This window comes from Lissotriton vulgaris, chromosome 12, assembly GCF_964263255.1.
Source record: "Lissotriton vulgaris chromosome 12, aLisVul1.2, whole genome shotgun sequence".
Taxonomy (NCBI): Eukaryota; Metazoa; Chordata; class Amphibia; order Caudata; family Salamandridae; genus Lissotriton; species Lissotriton vulgaris.
In genome coordinates this window covers 119650808-119666868 of record NC_141700.1, presented here as the reverse complement: position 1 = coordinate 119666868, position 16061 = coordinate 119650808, and the positions used below count along the sequence as shown (strand labels likewise).

Here is a 16061-nt window from a genome sequence, read left to right as displayed (position 1 = left end):
TTTTGGGTCACTTTTTCTTTGAAACTCTTGTGAACTTCCAGAGTGGCTGAGACTTAAAAACAACAAATCATGATCAATGAATATAGAACCCAAACTGGCCAACATTATCAACCTAGCCTGCACATTGACATCTTGCTCAGCTTCAAGACTTGTGCCACACATAAGATGAAAACCACATGCACAGACTACAGCTGTTTCAGAATGTAAAACATTTTTTGTGGAAGAAGACATCAGAGCTGCAGTAAAAATGGTGGTACTTTTTTTAGGAGAATTGTATTTATTTAAAATAAATGCAATTATGTGAGTTCAAGAGTAGTCACACTTAATGAGATAGGCTTGTGCAGCTCCTCAAGCTCCCTGTGCTTCAGCTGCCTTATCCTTTCGCCTCTTCTTCCTCATTAGTAGCCTTTGTTCCCATTTATACTCCTTCATCCGCATGTCGTAGTCTTGACGCTTGCAGTAGTCCCAAGCGTGCCGCTCATGTTTGCATGCTAGAAAGTTTGGCCAGTAGCCCATCTTGCACTTCATGAACTCGATTCGGTGGTGGGCACTGTAATCCCATTGCGCTAAGGGGAGCTGAGTGCCTTCCATCTCTGCTTGGGTAGCTATCATCACTCGCTCCTTGCGCTCCTCTGGGAAGCTCAACTTGGGGCTGAGGCCGGGTCGGCTTGTTCAGGCGGTTGGGTTCCTGGGACCCCAAGTACCGACAGGCAAGATGCCCCTGATAGCTTTGAATAGCCCAATAGTCTCTGCCTGCCCTGACAGGAAGTCACCTACAGCCGTGACCTGGAAGTAGTGCGCCAGCGGCGCCGTAGAAACAAAATCAAATTGCGTTACTCTCAAACCTTGAAAAAGAGAAGAAACCTCCTTGCTGATGGGGGCATTGAAACCACGCCCCTTTGACAAGTCATTGATATGCAGCCGTCCCCACTGACTACACTTTGAAAAGGTAAACAAATCACACCTACTCTCGGATAACTGACTCTGCCTGTCCACCCGTATTACCTTCAGGTCTCTCATTTTATGTTACTTTTCCATGCATCTACTGTGCCTGCAATACGTCGTCTAGGGTAATAAATAAGAGGCACATTACGATGCCACTGGGACCACCACCAGGCCGCCTGTGGTGGTCCCACTGACAGACAGCCCTTTGGGCCGACTGCCACATTTGAAAAAAAATGTAAGCTTTTATTTTTTATTTTCACAATCAATAAAGGCCAATATAGAACCATAACGTTAAACATTGCGTTTGGGTGTGATCCACAACAAAGTCCAAAGGGGTATATACAGTACATGATCACTGTCAGCTTGACCAATTATCTAACAACAACAAGCTAATCATAAGCGCTTCAGGATAAAATCACTCATCCCCTACAGTTGAACATCCACTAGTATCTGAGTCATGCCAATCACTTAAGTGCAACTGAGGATTTAAGAAACCGCGGCATAGCTCCCTCCGAATTCCAAGCTCCTTATCTAGCTTCTCATTCCTCCTTCTAGACTTCATATGGGCCTCCTAGGCCGACCGCCACATTACGATGCAGGACCCTTGACTGTCGCCGCCTCCAACAGGGTCTACTGATTACGATGGGGCTGCTGTCAGAATTGTGATCCTTAATGGAGGCGGTGCCTGCGCAGGCAGCACAGCCAGGATTACGATGTCCATTTCCAACAGCATTTTCATGGCGGTCCCACCCATTTATAAAGCATCCCAAAGGAAGGCCACTACATATCCGGCTTTCAAGTCCAGTATCTTGGCACAGCAGCATTGCGGGCTTGGTGAAAACCCGACAGAAAGCATGCTAAACTCTGAAGATCTAGAACAAGAATAATTCCAGATTCACAAGAAGCAGCTCTCCTCCTCTTCCACAACAAAATGAAAAGACGTCTCTTCACTTAAAAACTTGCTATATCCTATTGTCTTCTCGTTGATACAGAAACATTTGTTTTCATTTCCCAACACTCTAGAATCTCCTTTCCAATGTTCCCCTGCCTCTCTCATCTTTTACAGAAATGTAATTTATACAATTTTTCACAGAAGCACAACACCTTGACATTGTCAAATCATCTGGAAAAACAAAGCAAAAAAGACAGTTGAAATACATGAGCGACATAAAGACTAAATTACCTGTACACATGTAAAGACAAAGAATTAAAACAAGTTTTTACACAGCAAATAAAATAAATTGAAATGTAAAAAGCTCAACAGGATTGACAAAAGTTAGGGAATAATAAAGACAATTTTCTAACATATGGTTACCCCCGAAATTTGGAGCAAATCTCCACTTTCCTTTAAATTCACAAATCATTCCAAAACACTCCTGAAATTTAGCAACAGTCGCAGATTTCCAAAAAACTTCACATTTTTAATTAGTTTTGTAGAAATTACAGCTAGGTACCACAACAACCCCACCTACCTCCAGAAATAAATCTGCAATTATACAGTTGTAATATTTTAATAAATCTGTTAGATCTCAAAATGGAATTCATAAGAGTTTTTACTTTTATGTAACTCATTTGCCCCCATTTTGTAGACCTCAGATCATTCATACTACAGGTAATGTCTATATTCTGAATTTACAATGCAATTTTAAATGGGACGTGCATGTTTAACTCTGTACTTGAGCTAGGAAAATGCAATTTTGATAGCTTGAGCAAGTGCATGAACCAACTGAGGTGTCTTATTGATTTCTGCTTCAATAGGAAACTCTAGATCAAGTTGACCACTACAGATCTAAGAGGTTCGAATAAATGCCAGAATTTCATAATATCCAGCTAAGATAAAAATAATTAATTTAACTAGAACTTATTACATTGTGACATGGGTCATCTTACCTAGATCCGGCTGGCCATCTTTCAAAGGTTTCTATATAACTAAGAATAAACGTTTATATTCATGTAGCACAACTCTCATATAAAATGAAATACCTGTACGACAAGTAAATAACAGGCTAATTACAGGGCTGGGGTTAAAGTCAAATAAAGGGATTAAAAAGCCTTTAATGGTTTTACATAGAATTACTAACGCAAGTTTAACTTATTGCGAAATCAAAAACATAACTAAGAGCTGAGTCAATGAAAATTTAATATGTGCTCTCTAATAAGGTGTCAATGACACGCCCACAACACCATGGTTCACTACAGATCCTCTGAGGTGTGGAGTCATCCAACAGGTTTGTCGAGGATTCCCGCCTTCCAAGCATGGGGTTTCATCACTTCTTCATAGCCGCATGCCTTCAACCAGCTTATTAAATAGGGTGGCTCCTTATAACATGGTATAAAGGATCCACGTTACGAAGACCTAAGTTGACTCCCGCAAAGAGCACGGTCACGCCAACAAGGAGTTCAGGCCCCTCTACAAGGATCAAAGCCATCCAATCAGCGGTTGAGTCACTTTAACGAGGATCAGGGTTACTCCATCAAGGGACGCAGTCATACCATGAAGAGGAGTGCTACACCAACGAAGAACATGGCCACTCTATGATGAAAGATACAGCAACTTGGATGAGGAACAGGGTTTCTCCAGTGCAGACCATGGTTTGTTTTATAAGGTCGTTGGACACTCTGACACGGAGTACACGCATTGTACCTACTTCATTGTAATCCCAGATCGGTCACTCAGATGTAGCAGGAACTCTGTCACTTTGGTTGGGTACACAGTCACCACATCAAGAATCACAGTCTCTTGAGAGGCACGGTCACTCCGCCGACAAGGCCTGTCGCTTCAGCTTGGACCGTAGTGACTCTGTCGAGAAGCACCACCACTCCAACAAAGAGCACAGCCAGTAAGACAATGCCCTTTCTAATAATGTTTTTTTCTGTTTTTTGTTTCACAATATGAGAATGTTCTTATTATATGTGCAAACCATTATTTTATTGTATTTTAGTTTGATTGATTTACTTTTTTATGAAATAAGACTGTAACTCTAGGAATGCATTTGTTTCTATATTGGAAGCCCAGAAATACTGACTTTGGCACATTTCTGCCAGCATAAAATACTACCACCAGATTAGGACCTGTTTTAGAAAATGAACAGCTATCTTTTTCATAATTCCCTCACTAAATGTGTGCTTAAAATGCTTAAATGTATGTGGTTTAGCCAACTGGAATTCTTTTAAATTAAGTCTGCCTCTGGCATTTGTTAGTTTTAGAAACTGCTTTTTGTGCTTGTTACTCAATGTTTACTAATAGTCTGCGGTAGAGACTCTACTTTTCAGTAGAAACCTTGCAGCACCACCAATTCTGCTCTAGTGACATCTGTGAATGCCACTAACAGTGTTGTGTATCTGCAAGTAACACAAAATGTGCACATGCCATATCTGTGAGTACCACCAAGGGTACCCTAGTGGTATTTTGAAGGACTGTCAACTGCAGCGGTGGTCCCTGCAAGTAACGCTAAAGTCAGCATTTTATATCTGTGAGCACCATCAGCTGTGCCATTGTGGATGTTGTGAATACCACCAACTAGTGTGACCACCTCACCCCAGGTCTACGAAGATGCTCCTGATTTTTTCACCTACAAATCATTGATTTCAGGTGTGTTCATCTAATTAGGTCATGGAAGCAAAACAAGACTACAACGCCCAGAACACGGCCAGCTATATCACAAAAGTTCAGAAATGGAAACAGTGTCCGTAATGACCGTCCTAGAATGAGGTGGTCACCCTACCACCAACTCTGCTCATGCGGTACCCTAAAAGTACCACCTACTGTGCACTTTTATTTGCAAGTCAGTCTCATGGTGCTTGGTCGAATCTATAATAATATCTGTAAAAAAATTGAATAGATCACATATTTAGGTTTCGTGATCAGATCTACTAATACAGCATCAGAACTTTGGATTGTCACATCCATATCTTTGTCTTTTTTCACAAGTTCCCTCATATACTGCTTCCTCTTTCCTAGGGATGAAGGGTGTTTGTCGTTTCTTCGGATGCCTCCTCATCATTGCCCAACTGAATGCTCCGGGATGTTCGGGTCAAGGTAATGGCTTTCCCACCACTGTTTTATATCTACAGGTCACTCTTAGATCTGCCCAAGAGTCTGGTAGTGATCTCTCGCTTCTTTTACAGCGTGCGCATCCAGGTTTCAGTGGGTGCTTGTGGGCTCTTGGATGTCAGTTATTGAGTAGCCAAAAGTACTCGCTTCAACACTTGGCTCGCCCGATGATATCCGTTTCTTTTTCACTTTCTACCCTGGTCTTATGGGTCACAAAGGGATCAGCAGGCAGAGAAAGTAAATTTAAACAGTTTCCGCTCCTTACTCTTCTCTGGTTCATCATCACTGGCTTTCGAGAGCTATGGATAGGACAAGGGTCCAATCCCATGATCTCATATTGGGTCAATGATGTGTGATCTCTTTTCCACCAGCCCTGCTATTTTAGTGAAGCAAAAGACATGGATGTGAGTACCAAGTTCCTAGCTTCCTCCAGATCTTTGTACTGCACACCACGATAATGTCCCTCCACCCGCAGGCCACCTTGATGACTGGGCTTATGCAACTGTACAACTTCTCTTTGGCCGTGCTCCTGTCTAGGTTAAAAGGTTTGAAGAGAGAATGATTTGTAAAATGTGTGAGGCATCATCAGGGGTAGTTTTGTAAGTAAGGGCAGATACTTGTACATTGGAAGTGATGTTTGCTGTTTTTCCACAGGTGCGGTTTGTCAACCAGTGACATCTCCAAGAAGCTTGTAAATTGTTCTTTTTAGGTTTATTAATGGCAAAGGAATAGGAAGGAAAGGTCTGTCTCGTTTCGAAGTGGAGAGGCTGGCTGAGTGGCTGTGAGGTCAAACCAATGGTCACAGTGATTGGGGAGAAAATGGAGAATGGAGACAAATGTATTTAAGGATTAGGGAATGAGTATAAGTTACTTATACTTTGAAAGTTAGATCAGAGCTACATTTTAGTTATAACACATGATGGCTCAAGAGCTGTTCATAGTTAACATATTCGTACCGATTCACATCTGAATTTTGTGGTTGGTAAAGTAATATTACATTAGCGCTATTTACTTACTACAATAGACAAGTGGAAATCTCCACATCTATCCTTTCTATGTGGAGCGCTTCAAACATTGATGGGACCATGGGGAAAGGTGAGAAATTGGTAAATTGTGGAATTGGAGGGATTTAGGAAGGTGTAAGCACTGGTTTAGAGAAGGTTATGAAGGAATGTAGGGTAGAACAAGCTAATACTAACACCTTCCCACAACAGAGTATGTTTTTTGTTATTCACAAACGACACTTTTAAAGTTACTACAGCCAACAAGGCACCAAAAACAGTAAATGTACTCCAGCCCAGCCTGGGAGTTGGTTCTAGCACTGCACGTGATAGATCCCATGTCGTGCAACGTATTCCCATAGAAAACAATGGCGATAAGGACTTTACATAAAAAGCCATAGAAAATAAGGTTAAATGAATTAAACTATTCAGACGTTTAATATTCAGCATATATGTATATATACATTCTGTTAGTTTTTAAATGTTACATTATATTAAAAAGTAAATAATTTATCATTTAAAAAATAATTTAATTAAACTCTATATTTAAATTTAGTAAATATTATTTAAATATTAGTATTCTAGTGTGGGTTCTATTTGTGTGTTTAAAAACAATATTTATAAAATACATTAATAGATTTTAATTATTTCAATACTTAAAAAATACAGAATGTTATTAGTAACTGTGACAGAATGTTTTATTGTACTAGTTCTAGATTATTAATCATTATTTTAAAGTAATTCACATAAATATTTTACATTCAAATATTTTTTATTTTAATTTTAAAAAATTGCAAATTGCATGAATTTTCCATATACTTTACCATAGGAGATCTCTGCTTTCGTGTGAAAAGTTTCTAGTAGCAGTTTTACGCTTATAAATCCGAAATAGTGAATTGCACAAAAGTGTAGAGTTACACCTATGTGCAAGAGTAAAATTACTCATGAGTAAATCTGCATGTGTCAACTTACCTTTGTGCTTAGGGTACTTGGTATTCTCTACATACTCCCTGAGGTTTTCTATAAGCCCCCTTCCGCCATTGTCTTATTTGGCTCAAGAACTTTCGGCCTGTGACTTAAGATAGTGTCAAACACATCTTGGATCAGCTTAGATGAGCATTTTAGTCTCACTTTCTTCTCTTTGCTGTAGGGTGTATCCTTGTACATCCATTAGAATGCAAGAGGGTCTATTTTACTTCATTAAATTATACTCATTCCTCATACATTTAGGGCCTGATGAACCGAGTGATTTTAGGGTCACATTGTCCTATGTGAGCCTTTGTAACATCAAAATGGCTTTTATAAATGATTCAAATCCATATTGTGATTCGGTAACATGTTATTGAATCACAATTTGGGTTTTAGAAAAAATACAGAATCAGTAGCTGGAAGGGGAATGTAACAGGCCTCTCTTCCAAATACAGATTCTTAACGTAGGTATTAATGTTCGGTGACCAAAATCCAGTTGCAAAACATCATTTTTTTACCCCAAATCAAAAAGGGTGGTAAGCATTTGCAATTAGGAAGGGATCTCTAAGGGGCACCTTCCCCTTTGTGAATGTCAACAAAAACATTTTTTGAGGTGGCAGTGGTCCTCGCAAAATTGTTTATAAAAGTATTCATTTTTTTTAAATGCACTCTGTTTTACTTTTAAGAAAATGAGCTGCATTTTAAAAAAAGACTGTTTTATTTTAAAGCAATAACAGACATGGTGGTCTGCTGATCCCAGCCGGCCACCATGCCTGTGACTTTAACCAATCATAAAGGGTTTCAATTTACGACCTACCTCATGCATATTAATGAGGTAGGTCGAATTGTGACATACTATTAATCTGTATTTTGTGAACCAATCTATCAGTACATAGGTTGGTTCACAAAATACCAATGTGTTCAGTAGAAGTCGGTGTGCACATTGCACCCACTTCTACCAAATGCATTTTGGTAGATTCCTATTAAGAAATCCCCAATTGCAAATCATTGTTTGATGCAATGTAAAATTCCTTGATAAGAATCTTAAAACATTAGCCCCTCTACTCATTTCATTTTATTTCATTGTATACCTAAAGCAAATCTTTTTTTAACTGTGTTGCATTATATCAGCCTATATTGCTTTTGTCAGTGCTGAAAGGCAGAGCATCAGACCTATTGGCTTTGCCAGTGCTTCTTGGTAATTTGAAACTTGTGATGCAACACACGGAAGCAACAGATAATAATGTGAATCCATATATGATGAAGCACCACCTCTGCTATTTTAATGTGTTTACTTGCTGGTGAAAGAGGAATTTAAGTTCTAGCCCTGGATGACTCATAAATGATTTGGATGAGATGACACACCTGTGGTCCTTGCAGAACTGTTCACCTGCGGCAGTAATAGAGACAGGAAAACACCAGGCATCTGGGCTAGTATGCTGAACTTTGCAATATCGATTCTGTAAATGAACGCATTTTCATGTGCAGACACAGCCGAAAGTTAATACCTTCTTCGGGAATATGGAGGCGAGCTTCACTCAAGGCCCATGGCCAACTGGCCGACCATACGCACAATAAGCCTCACTGGGAATGTGCAGACTCTTCTGAAAGGAAATTTCCCACATTGTTAACATGGCGGCTCAACAGAAGGCACATGTCAACTCTCTGAAAATCAGTATACGCCTCTGAAGGCAAACAGTCTTTCAGGGAACATGCAGGGCAACTCAAGGCAATGACCCTCTTTGCAAATGTACAGACTCCATTGTAGTCATTTAGGGCCAGATGTACGACCAAGAAAATTGCACATTGCAAATTGCGACTCTCTTGAGAGTCCCAATTTGCGAGGCGCAATTTTTGATGTACAACACAGTGTACTTCACACTGTTTGCGATTCCTAATGGGGTCGCAAATTGTGAGGCTCGTGAATATTAATGAGCCTCTCGCAATTTGCGAGCCCATTGGGAATGACAGCCCTCCCAGGGATGGTGGCCTGCTGGGCTCAGCAGACTACCATGTCTGGGACTGTTTTTTCAAGAAAGGAAAACGGGATGCATTTAAAAAAGAAAAATGAAACTTTCCAGCCTGCCTGCTCTTAAAATGTATTTTCCAACATACTGACAAAGGGGAAGGGGTTCCCTTGGGACCCCTTCCCCTTTGCAAGTGGTTTACCACCTATTTGAAGTAGGTGGTAAACTGCAAATGTTTTGCAGCAGCAAATGTGATCGCAAAACACTAGTACATAGCATGTTGACTCGCTATTAGGAAGGGATGCACCTTCCTAATAGCGAGAGTCGCAAATGCTATTTTGCGACTCCGGAACTCGCAAAATAGCATTTGTACATGCTATTACCTTTTTTAGCGGCTGCAAATGGGAGGTTCCCCCATTTGCGGCTGCAAAAAAGGGTCATACATCTGGTCCTTAGCCTCTATAGGATTCAGCAGACTCAACTGAAAGCAACTGGCCTCTCTAGGAATATACAAACACAACTACTTGGCCTCCTTAGGATTAGGCAGTCACAACTGAAGGCAATTGGCCTCTCCAGGAATATGCAAACCCAACTGGAAGCAATTGGCCTCTCTAGAAATATGCAAGCCCAATTGGAGGTAATTGGTCTCCTTATGATTAGGCAGACCCAACTGGAGACAATTGGCCTCTTTAGGATTGTGCAAACCCAAGTGGGGGCAATTGGTCTCTCTGGGAATATGCAAACCCGACTGGAGGCTATTGCCCTCCTTATGATTAGGCAGACCCAACTGGAGGCAATTGGCCTCTCTAGGAATATGCAAACCCGACTGGAGGTTATTGGCCTCCTTATGATTAGGCAGATCCAACTGGAGGCAATTGGCCTTTCTAGGAATATGCAAACCCAACTGGAGGCCATTGGCCTCTCTAGGAATATGCAAACCCAACTGGAGGCAATTGGCCTCCTTATGATTAGGCAGATCCAACTGGAGGCAATTGGCCTCTTTAGGATTGTGCAAACCCAACTGGAGGCAATTGACGTCATTTTGTAGGCACATGAATGCACAGCACTAGCATCTACAAAATGACTTAACATTTTTTTTTATTTAGGCACATAATAGTAGACAAAAGCCCCATCAGTACCATGATGGCAGGTTCCTTCTGCTGAAGCTGTTCATTCCTATGATCAGTTCTCGAATTACAGAAATTCCATTCTGAAATTCTGAAAGACTACCCATGGATTTCTGAACAATATGGTCTGCACCTGAATATCGACCCCAGAATATTGATGAGGCATAATATCAAGGGAGGAAAAAACAGAGAAAAATAATATAGACAGGTAAGTCTGAATAAAGGGGGGGTAATTCTGATTCAAGACCCAATATGAATCTTGAGAGCTTAAAAATGTTGGCGCAAGCCTCAGCTCCAAAGAGTCCATCGTAGAAACTGATGACAACAAAGTGAATACCATTGGGCCAGGTCAACAAAAGGGCTTGAATAGTAGGACTCTCACAATGTAGCGGGCTAATTCGACATTCCAGGGTGACTCATAAGTTATTACACCAAGAAACAAGGCAGAAATGCCTAATTAACGAATGCACATCTACCCACTTCGTCCGTCTGGAAGTAATTTTTCAGAAATTTAGTATTCTCTAGTGGTTTCCAAGCATAATTCCTCCCTCCGCCTTTAGGAGACCAAGTCAACTCTCCTGGGAGAAGCAGGTCATAAGTTACCCTATCTATCCCCGTACATAGTGTGAGTTGATAATTCGTTTGGAGCAGTATGGTTGATGTTGAGTCATTCATTGATGCTCTCTGTAGACCCCCTTTTGTGAGATTTAAAAAATAAAATAAAAAGATTCATAAGTAAGCCATGAAACCACCTTTGGGCGGACCGGTAGGTGACAGAGTTGCCAGTACCATATATGCAGCAAACCCATCAATACTGACAAGTTCTGTGGGCCCGTTTTCTTGAAGAAATATCAAATAATGGCTAGAGATGAGTGCAGCCCAGTTTCATTGTCCTTTTTACTATGTAGAACGTCAATGTTCAAAAAGAGCATTTTGAGCGGAGGGATGATGTTGTCCGGCGGCAGCGGGGCACCCTCGATGCTGTCTGCCAGGTGGTGGTGAGATGAGGGGAAACGAGCATGGTGCTCACCCGTGGGGAAACCACAGAGAAGCACAGGAGTCAGAGAGACATAGGTTGTATTGATTGTCTTTTGGGCTGACTATCTGGGTCTTGGACATCCGCTGTGTGGGTAGTCATCTGGCTATTGTAACCATAAATTCAGTGTGGGGCTTTCTATGCCCCTCTACCCTATTTCACCTTGATTTTTTGTGGATGACACACGTAGTAAGCCTCTTTATATATAACTGTCCACAAGTAGCACTGTTCTTTAGTATAAGGTCCTCAGAGAGCGGACATGTTGAACTTAGGGAAGAGGTGTGGCACAGCGGCCAGGGTGCCTGACTCCGGACCATGGCGTTCACGGTTCGATCCCCAGTACCGGCGGCAGGTTAGTCCAGCACCATGTGACTCTGGGCAATAGCTCGCTTACCCTTCCCGGCGGCCCATACCCTTTGACACCCTCGGGTAATAGTGCGCTTTACAAATACTGGATTTCGATTTCAATCTACATGACTTCTGTGTGACAGACTAGAGTTGGGCTCATTCAGGGCACAAGTCCTAAAAAAAGAAGTGGGGGGACGATGTCACCGGAAGTGACGTCACTACAGGAAGTGACGTCACGAAAGGTGCCGAGCTCCTCGTCCCAGAGAGGCCAAAGAGTGAAGTCCAGCTGTTTGGCAGGGGGGGGAGGCGTCCCCCCGGTAAAATTAGTGGGGGGACGCCGTCCACCCGCGTGGCACCTCCACTCGAGCCCTGGGCTCATTAGAAGAGGTTAGAGTCTTTTGTGTACGAGTTAAGCAGTACCTGAATCGTCAGAATATTTCACAAGTGGCGTCACTGGGTCATAGCAGTGAAGTCACACTCCTCACATACCTTTAGGTCAGTGCCAATGTTAAATGCTGAAAACATCAAGGCTAACGTAAGTATAATTGTATGCACCTCAGTGGACACTCCCATTAATAAAATGGTAATCACTGTTTTCAGGAATGACGCGTCCTACATAGTTGTGTTTGTGCTCCTCTGAGAGCTGTACTTAAATGTCACGCAAATTATCCCCACAATCCCAGAGCTATGTACAGGGCAGAGAAGCATGTGACCTGACACAGTGAGGGGGTGGGCTTAAATCAGGAACCTCTGTTTCCCTAATAAACTTGGAGTGAAGCACTTTTGCCTGAAAAATTGACAGGATTAATGATCATGGAAATTCTCTTTTTAGGTCTCGCCTTTTCCATTCCGAAGGAATGGGAAATGGCGAGAATTCAAGTGCTCAAAATACTCATGAAACCACGGTTTTTTTCGTGCGGTTTTCTTTGAGTTCACGTGGCAACAGGCACGCGCTTTTGGGCCACAAACCTTCACGGCCATCTGTTCCCCAATGTCCCTCCCACCCTTCCTTTGATCTTGCCGCGAGTTCTTACAGGCTAATGGCCCTCCTCCAGCACAGAGCGCGCATGGCTTGTTTTTTTAGAGCGCTGTGCTCTCACAAGCACTACTTCCTACTTGTCTTTTTTTTAACATTAAATAATGGCGGCCGCGCATTTTGTCTTCCTAGCTATGATGCTCTAATACCATACCCTGATGGGGTATTCTGACACTTTGAATTAATGAATTTGTTCCAAGATTATTTTTTTCAGTTAATTTGTGGGCTTCTAAGCACTCCTTTTCCATCACTCCGCTGCTCTCTAGCTATGCTTGCGCCATAAAACTATCTCCCCTAGGCACTGCAGTAGCATCGGATTGGTCTATGCCGCCTCACGAGACAGGCTGTGACCGTGGGTAAACTAGTCTATAAATGATGCATGCAGCGACTGGTGGCTGCTGATGATTCTCTTGGAAAGATCAGTGCACAGCAAAATGCATACATTTAATGTACGTGAATCACACAGCTTACCTAACGCCGGAGTTCCACGCTGCATACTGTCAATTGTGTATTCCCTTTGTGCACATGAAGGGACATGGCAATGGGGCGCCACGGAGGGTGGGAGGTGGGAAGTGCGCTGCTCGTGAGATACACAATCAGCCCAGTGCAGCCTAACGCACATCAGATGCCACAGGCCTGCGTTACCTTGCGGAATACTTGCTGCCAGCCACGGGTAGATGCGTGTTTTTTGAGAGCGCTGTGCTCTCACAAGCACTACTTCCTACTTGTCTTTTTTTTAACATTAAATAATGGCGGCCGAGCATCTTGTCTTCCTAGCTATGATGCTCTAATACCATACCCTGATGGGGTATTCTGACACTTTGAATTAATGAATTTGTTCCGAGATTATTTTTTTCAGTTAATTTGTGGGCTTCTAAGCACTCCTTTTCCATCATTCCGCTGCTCTCTAGCTATGCTTGCGCCATAAAACTATCTCCCCTAGGCACTGCAGTAGCATCGGAATGGTCTATGCCGCCTCGCGAGACAGGCTGTGACCGTGGGTAAACCAGTCTATAAATGATGCATGCAGCGACTGGTGGCTGCTGATGATTCTCTTGGAAAGATCAGTGTACAGCAAAATGCAAACATTTAATGTACGTGAATCACACAGCTTACCTGAAGCCGGAGTTCCACGCTGCATACTGTCAATTGTGTATTCCCTTTATGCACATGAAGGGACATGGCAATGGGGCGCCACGGAGGGGGGAGGTGGGGAGTGCGCTGCTCGTGAGATACACAATCAGCCCAGTGCAGCCTAACGCACATCAGATGCCACAGGCCTGCGTTACCTTGCGGAATACTTGCTGCCAGCCACGGGTAGATGCGTGTTTTTTTAGAGCGCTGTGCTCTCACAAGCACTACTTCCTGCTTGTCTTTTTTTAACATTAAATAATGGCGGCCTCGCATCTTGTCTTCCTAGCTATGATGCTCTAATACCATACCCTGATGGGGTATTCTGACACTTTGAATTAATGAATTTGTTCAGAGATTATTTTTTTCAGTTAATTTGTGGGCTTCTAAGCACTCCTTTTCCATCACTCCGCTGCTCTCTAGCTATGCTTGCGCCATAAAACTATCTCCCTAGGCACTGCAGTAGCATCGGATTGGTCTATGCCGCCTCGCGAGACAGGCTGTGACCGTGGGTAAACCAGTCTATAAATGATGCATGCAGCGACTGGTGGCTGCTGATGATTCTCTTGGAAAGATCAGTGTACAGCAAAATGCAAACATTTAATGTACGTGAATCACACAGCTTACCTGAAGCCGGAGTTCCACGCTGCATACTGTCAATTGTGTATTCCCTTTGTGCACATGAAGGGACATGGCAATGGGGCGCCACGGAGGGTGGGAGGTGGGGAGTGCGCTGCTCGTGAGATACACAATCAGCCCAGTGCAGCCTAACGCACATCAGATGCCACAGGCCTGCGTTACCTTGCGGAATACTTGCTGCCAGCCACGGGTAGATGCGTATTTTTTTTTAGTTTGTACTGCATGTGTGAGGTTTTCAAACACGCTCTCCATCGTATTAAAGATAACCATTGCACTATTTTGCAGGTACGCATGTTATGTACATGCATTTGATACCCCCAATAGCCACCCCGCCTCAATGACAAAGCTGACTTATGTAGATGTAATGCAGAAACCTCTGCGCGGTCCCGGCTTTGTCCCCCCTGACCGGCCTGTGAGCTCCTAGGCAATTATTTTATTTTACTGTGCCTCCCTTTCAATATCACTGAATTTGACGGCACCTTTAGTACATCAGATCAGCATATGTGGGGATTGAACCGCGAGCCTTGCGCTCCGGACTCAGCAACTCTGGGCATGCGCCACACCTCTCCCACGCTCTTTTCATTTAACTCTATCCTGTCGCACTCAGGACATGGTAAAAGTCTTTGAGGCTCCCTTCTGCCTATCAAATCCCCCTCACCGGGAGATTAAGTGGTTATACCCGACACTCAGGAGATTAGCATGAATCTTTCCACTCCTTTTCTTATTTTTTTTTTTTTTGCATTGTAGTCTTACCTCCAATGGGTAGGAGTACACAGCTATATCTGGTGTGGACTCAGCCCGCGGATATGAAAGCATTTTTTTTTACGCGCACAGCAGCGTTATAGAACGGGGGCACCTTCCTTAGTGTTAGTCCCGTGGGTGATTACGTGATTTGCTCCTAATCACTGGGTGCCGAGCCAAACATGGTGGATCAAGCCTGGTTCCCCCGCTCCAAATGCATACCGAAGGGGGGGGGGGGGCGCACGTTGCATCACCGACATCGTCTATCCTGTGCTTCCTTATATGGAAGCTGAGTTGAAGTCTTTGAAAGAGGTGACTGGAGCCCAATCTCGGCTCCATCGCCTGACCGATCGTCTGGGAACCTAGGCACATCTCGTATGGCTGTTCCTAAATCTAATTTTCCCTTACTTGCTCATTATCCTGCCAGTATTTCTTGCAGGGTTGGGGACGTTTTCCTCTATTTGCAAATACCGTAAACATATATAGCTAATGCTCTACGGTCCATTTCTTATCCTCATTATGTTTAACATATACCAACCATATCTAACTGGTCACACCCTCACCCACCCTCACCCACCCTCACACCCCCTCACCCTCACACCCTCACTCACCCCCTCATCCTCACCCCCTCACAACCCTCTCACCCTCACACCCTCACCCTCACACACTCTCACCCTCACACCCCCTCACTCACCCTCACACACTCACACACCCACTCACCCTCACACCCCCTCACCCTCACACCCTCACACCACTCAGTGCTACAACACATATGTGTGTGTAGGTGCAAATGCAATGTTCTTGAATTTTCGTCACAATAAAATACACTGAACATAATCTTCAGAAAATGAAAGGACTGCGTAATTCATACAATGGAGGCACCAACCTTGAAGATGAATTTATTGCAATTCAGGAAGGAACATCTTTGTGTATTAAACATTTAAAGGGAGATTTAAAAAAAAACTACTGTTTCAAACAAACTGTATCTTCAAAAGGGTTTAAATAAGCCTGTCCCTCAGACTTTCAATCAAGGTTTTTGTAGCCATGTACAGACTAGTAGGGATTTT

At 43.0% G+C, this 16061-nt stretch overlaps 1 protein-coding gene and 1 pseudogene across 1 annotated transcript in view; one reads left to right on the top strand and one right to left on the bottom strand.

Moving 5' to 3' along the window:
- Positions 1–348: 348 nt before the first annotated feature.
- Positions 349–1684, bottom strand: LOC147673586 (NADH dehydrogenase [ubiquinone] 1 beta subcomplex subunit 7 pseudogene; annotated as a pseudogene).
- A 1624-nt stretch (positions 1685–3308) lies between these two features.
- Positions 3309–16061, top strand: part of LOC147673585 (myeloperoxidase-like) — a 92349-nt gene continuing 79596 nt past the window's right edge. Inside the window, exons 1-2 of the mRNA XM_086947470.1 lie at positions 3309–3785; positions 4907–4984. Of these exons, the coding sequence (XP_086803596.1) occupies positions 4909–4984 (76 nt within the window). The 5' untranslated portion in view covers positions 3309–3785; positions 4907–4908. The remainder of the gene's footprint in view (positions 3786–4906; positions 4985–16061) is intronic.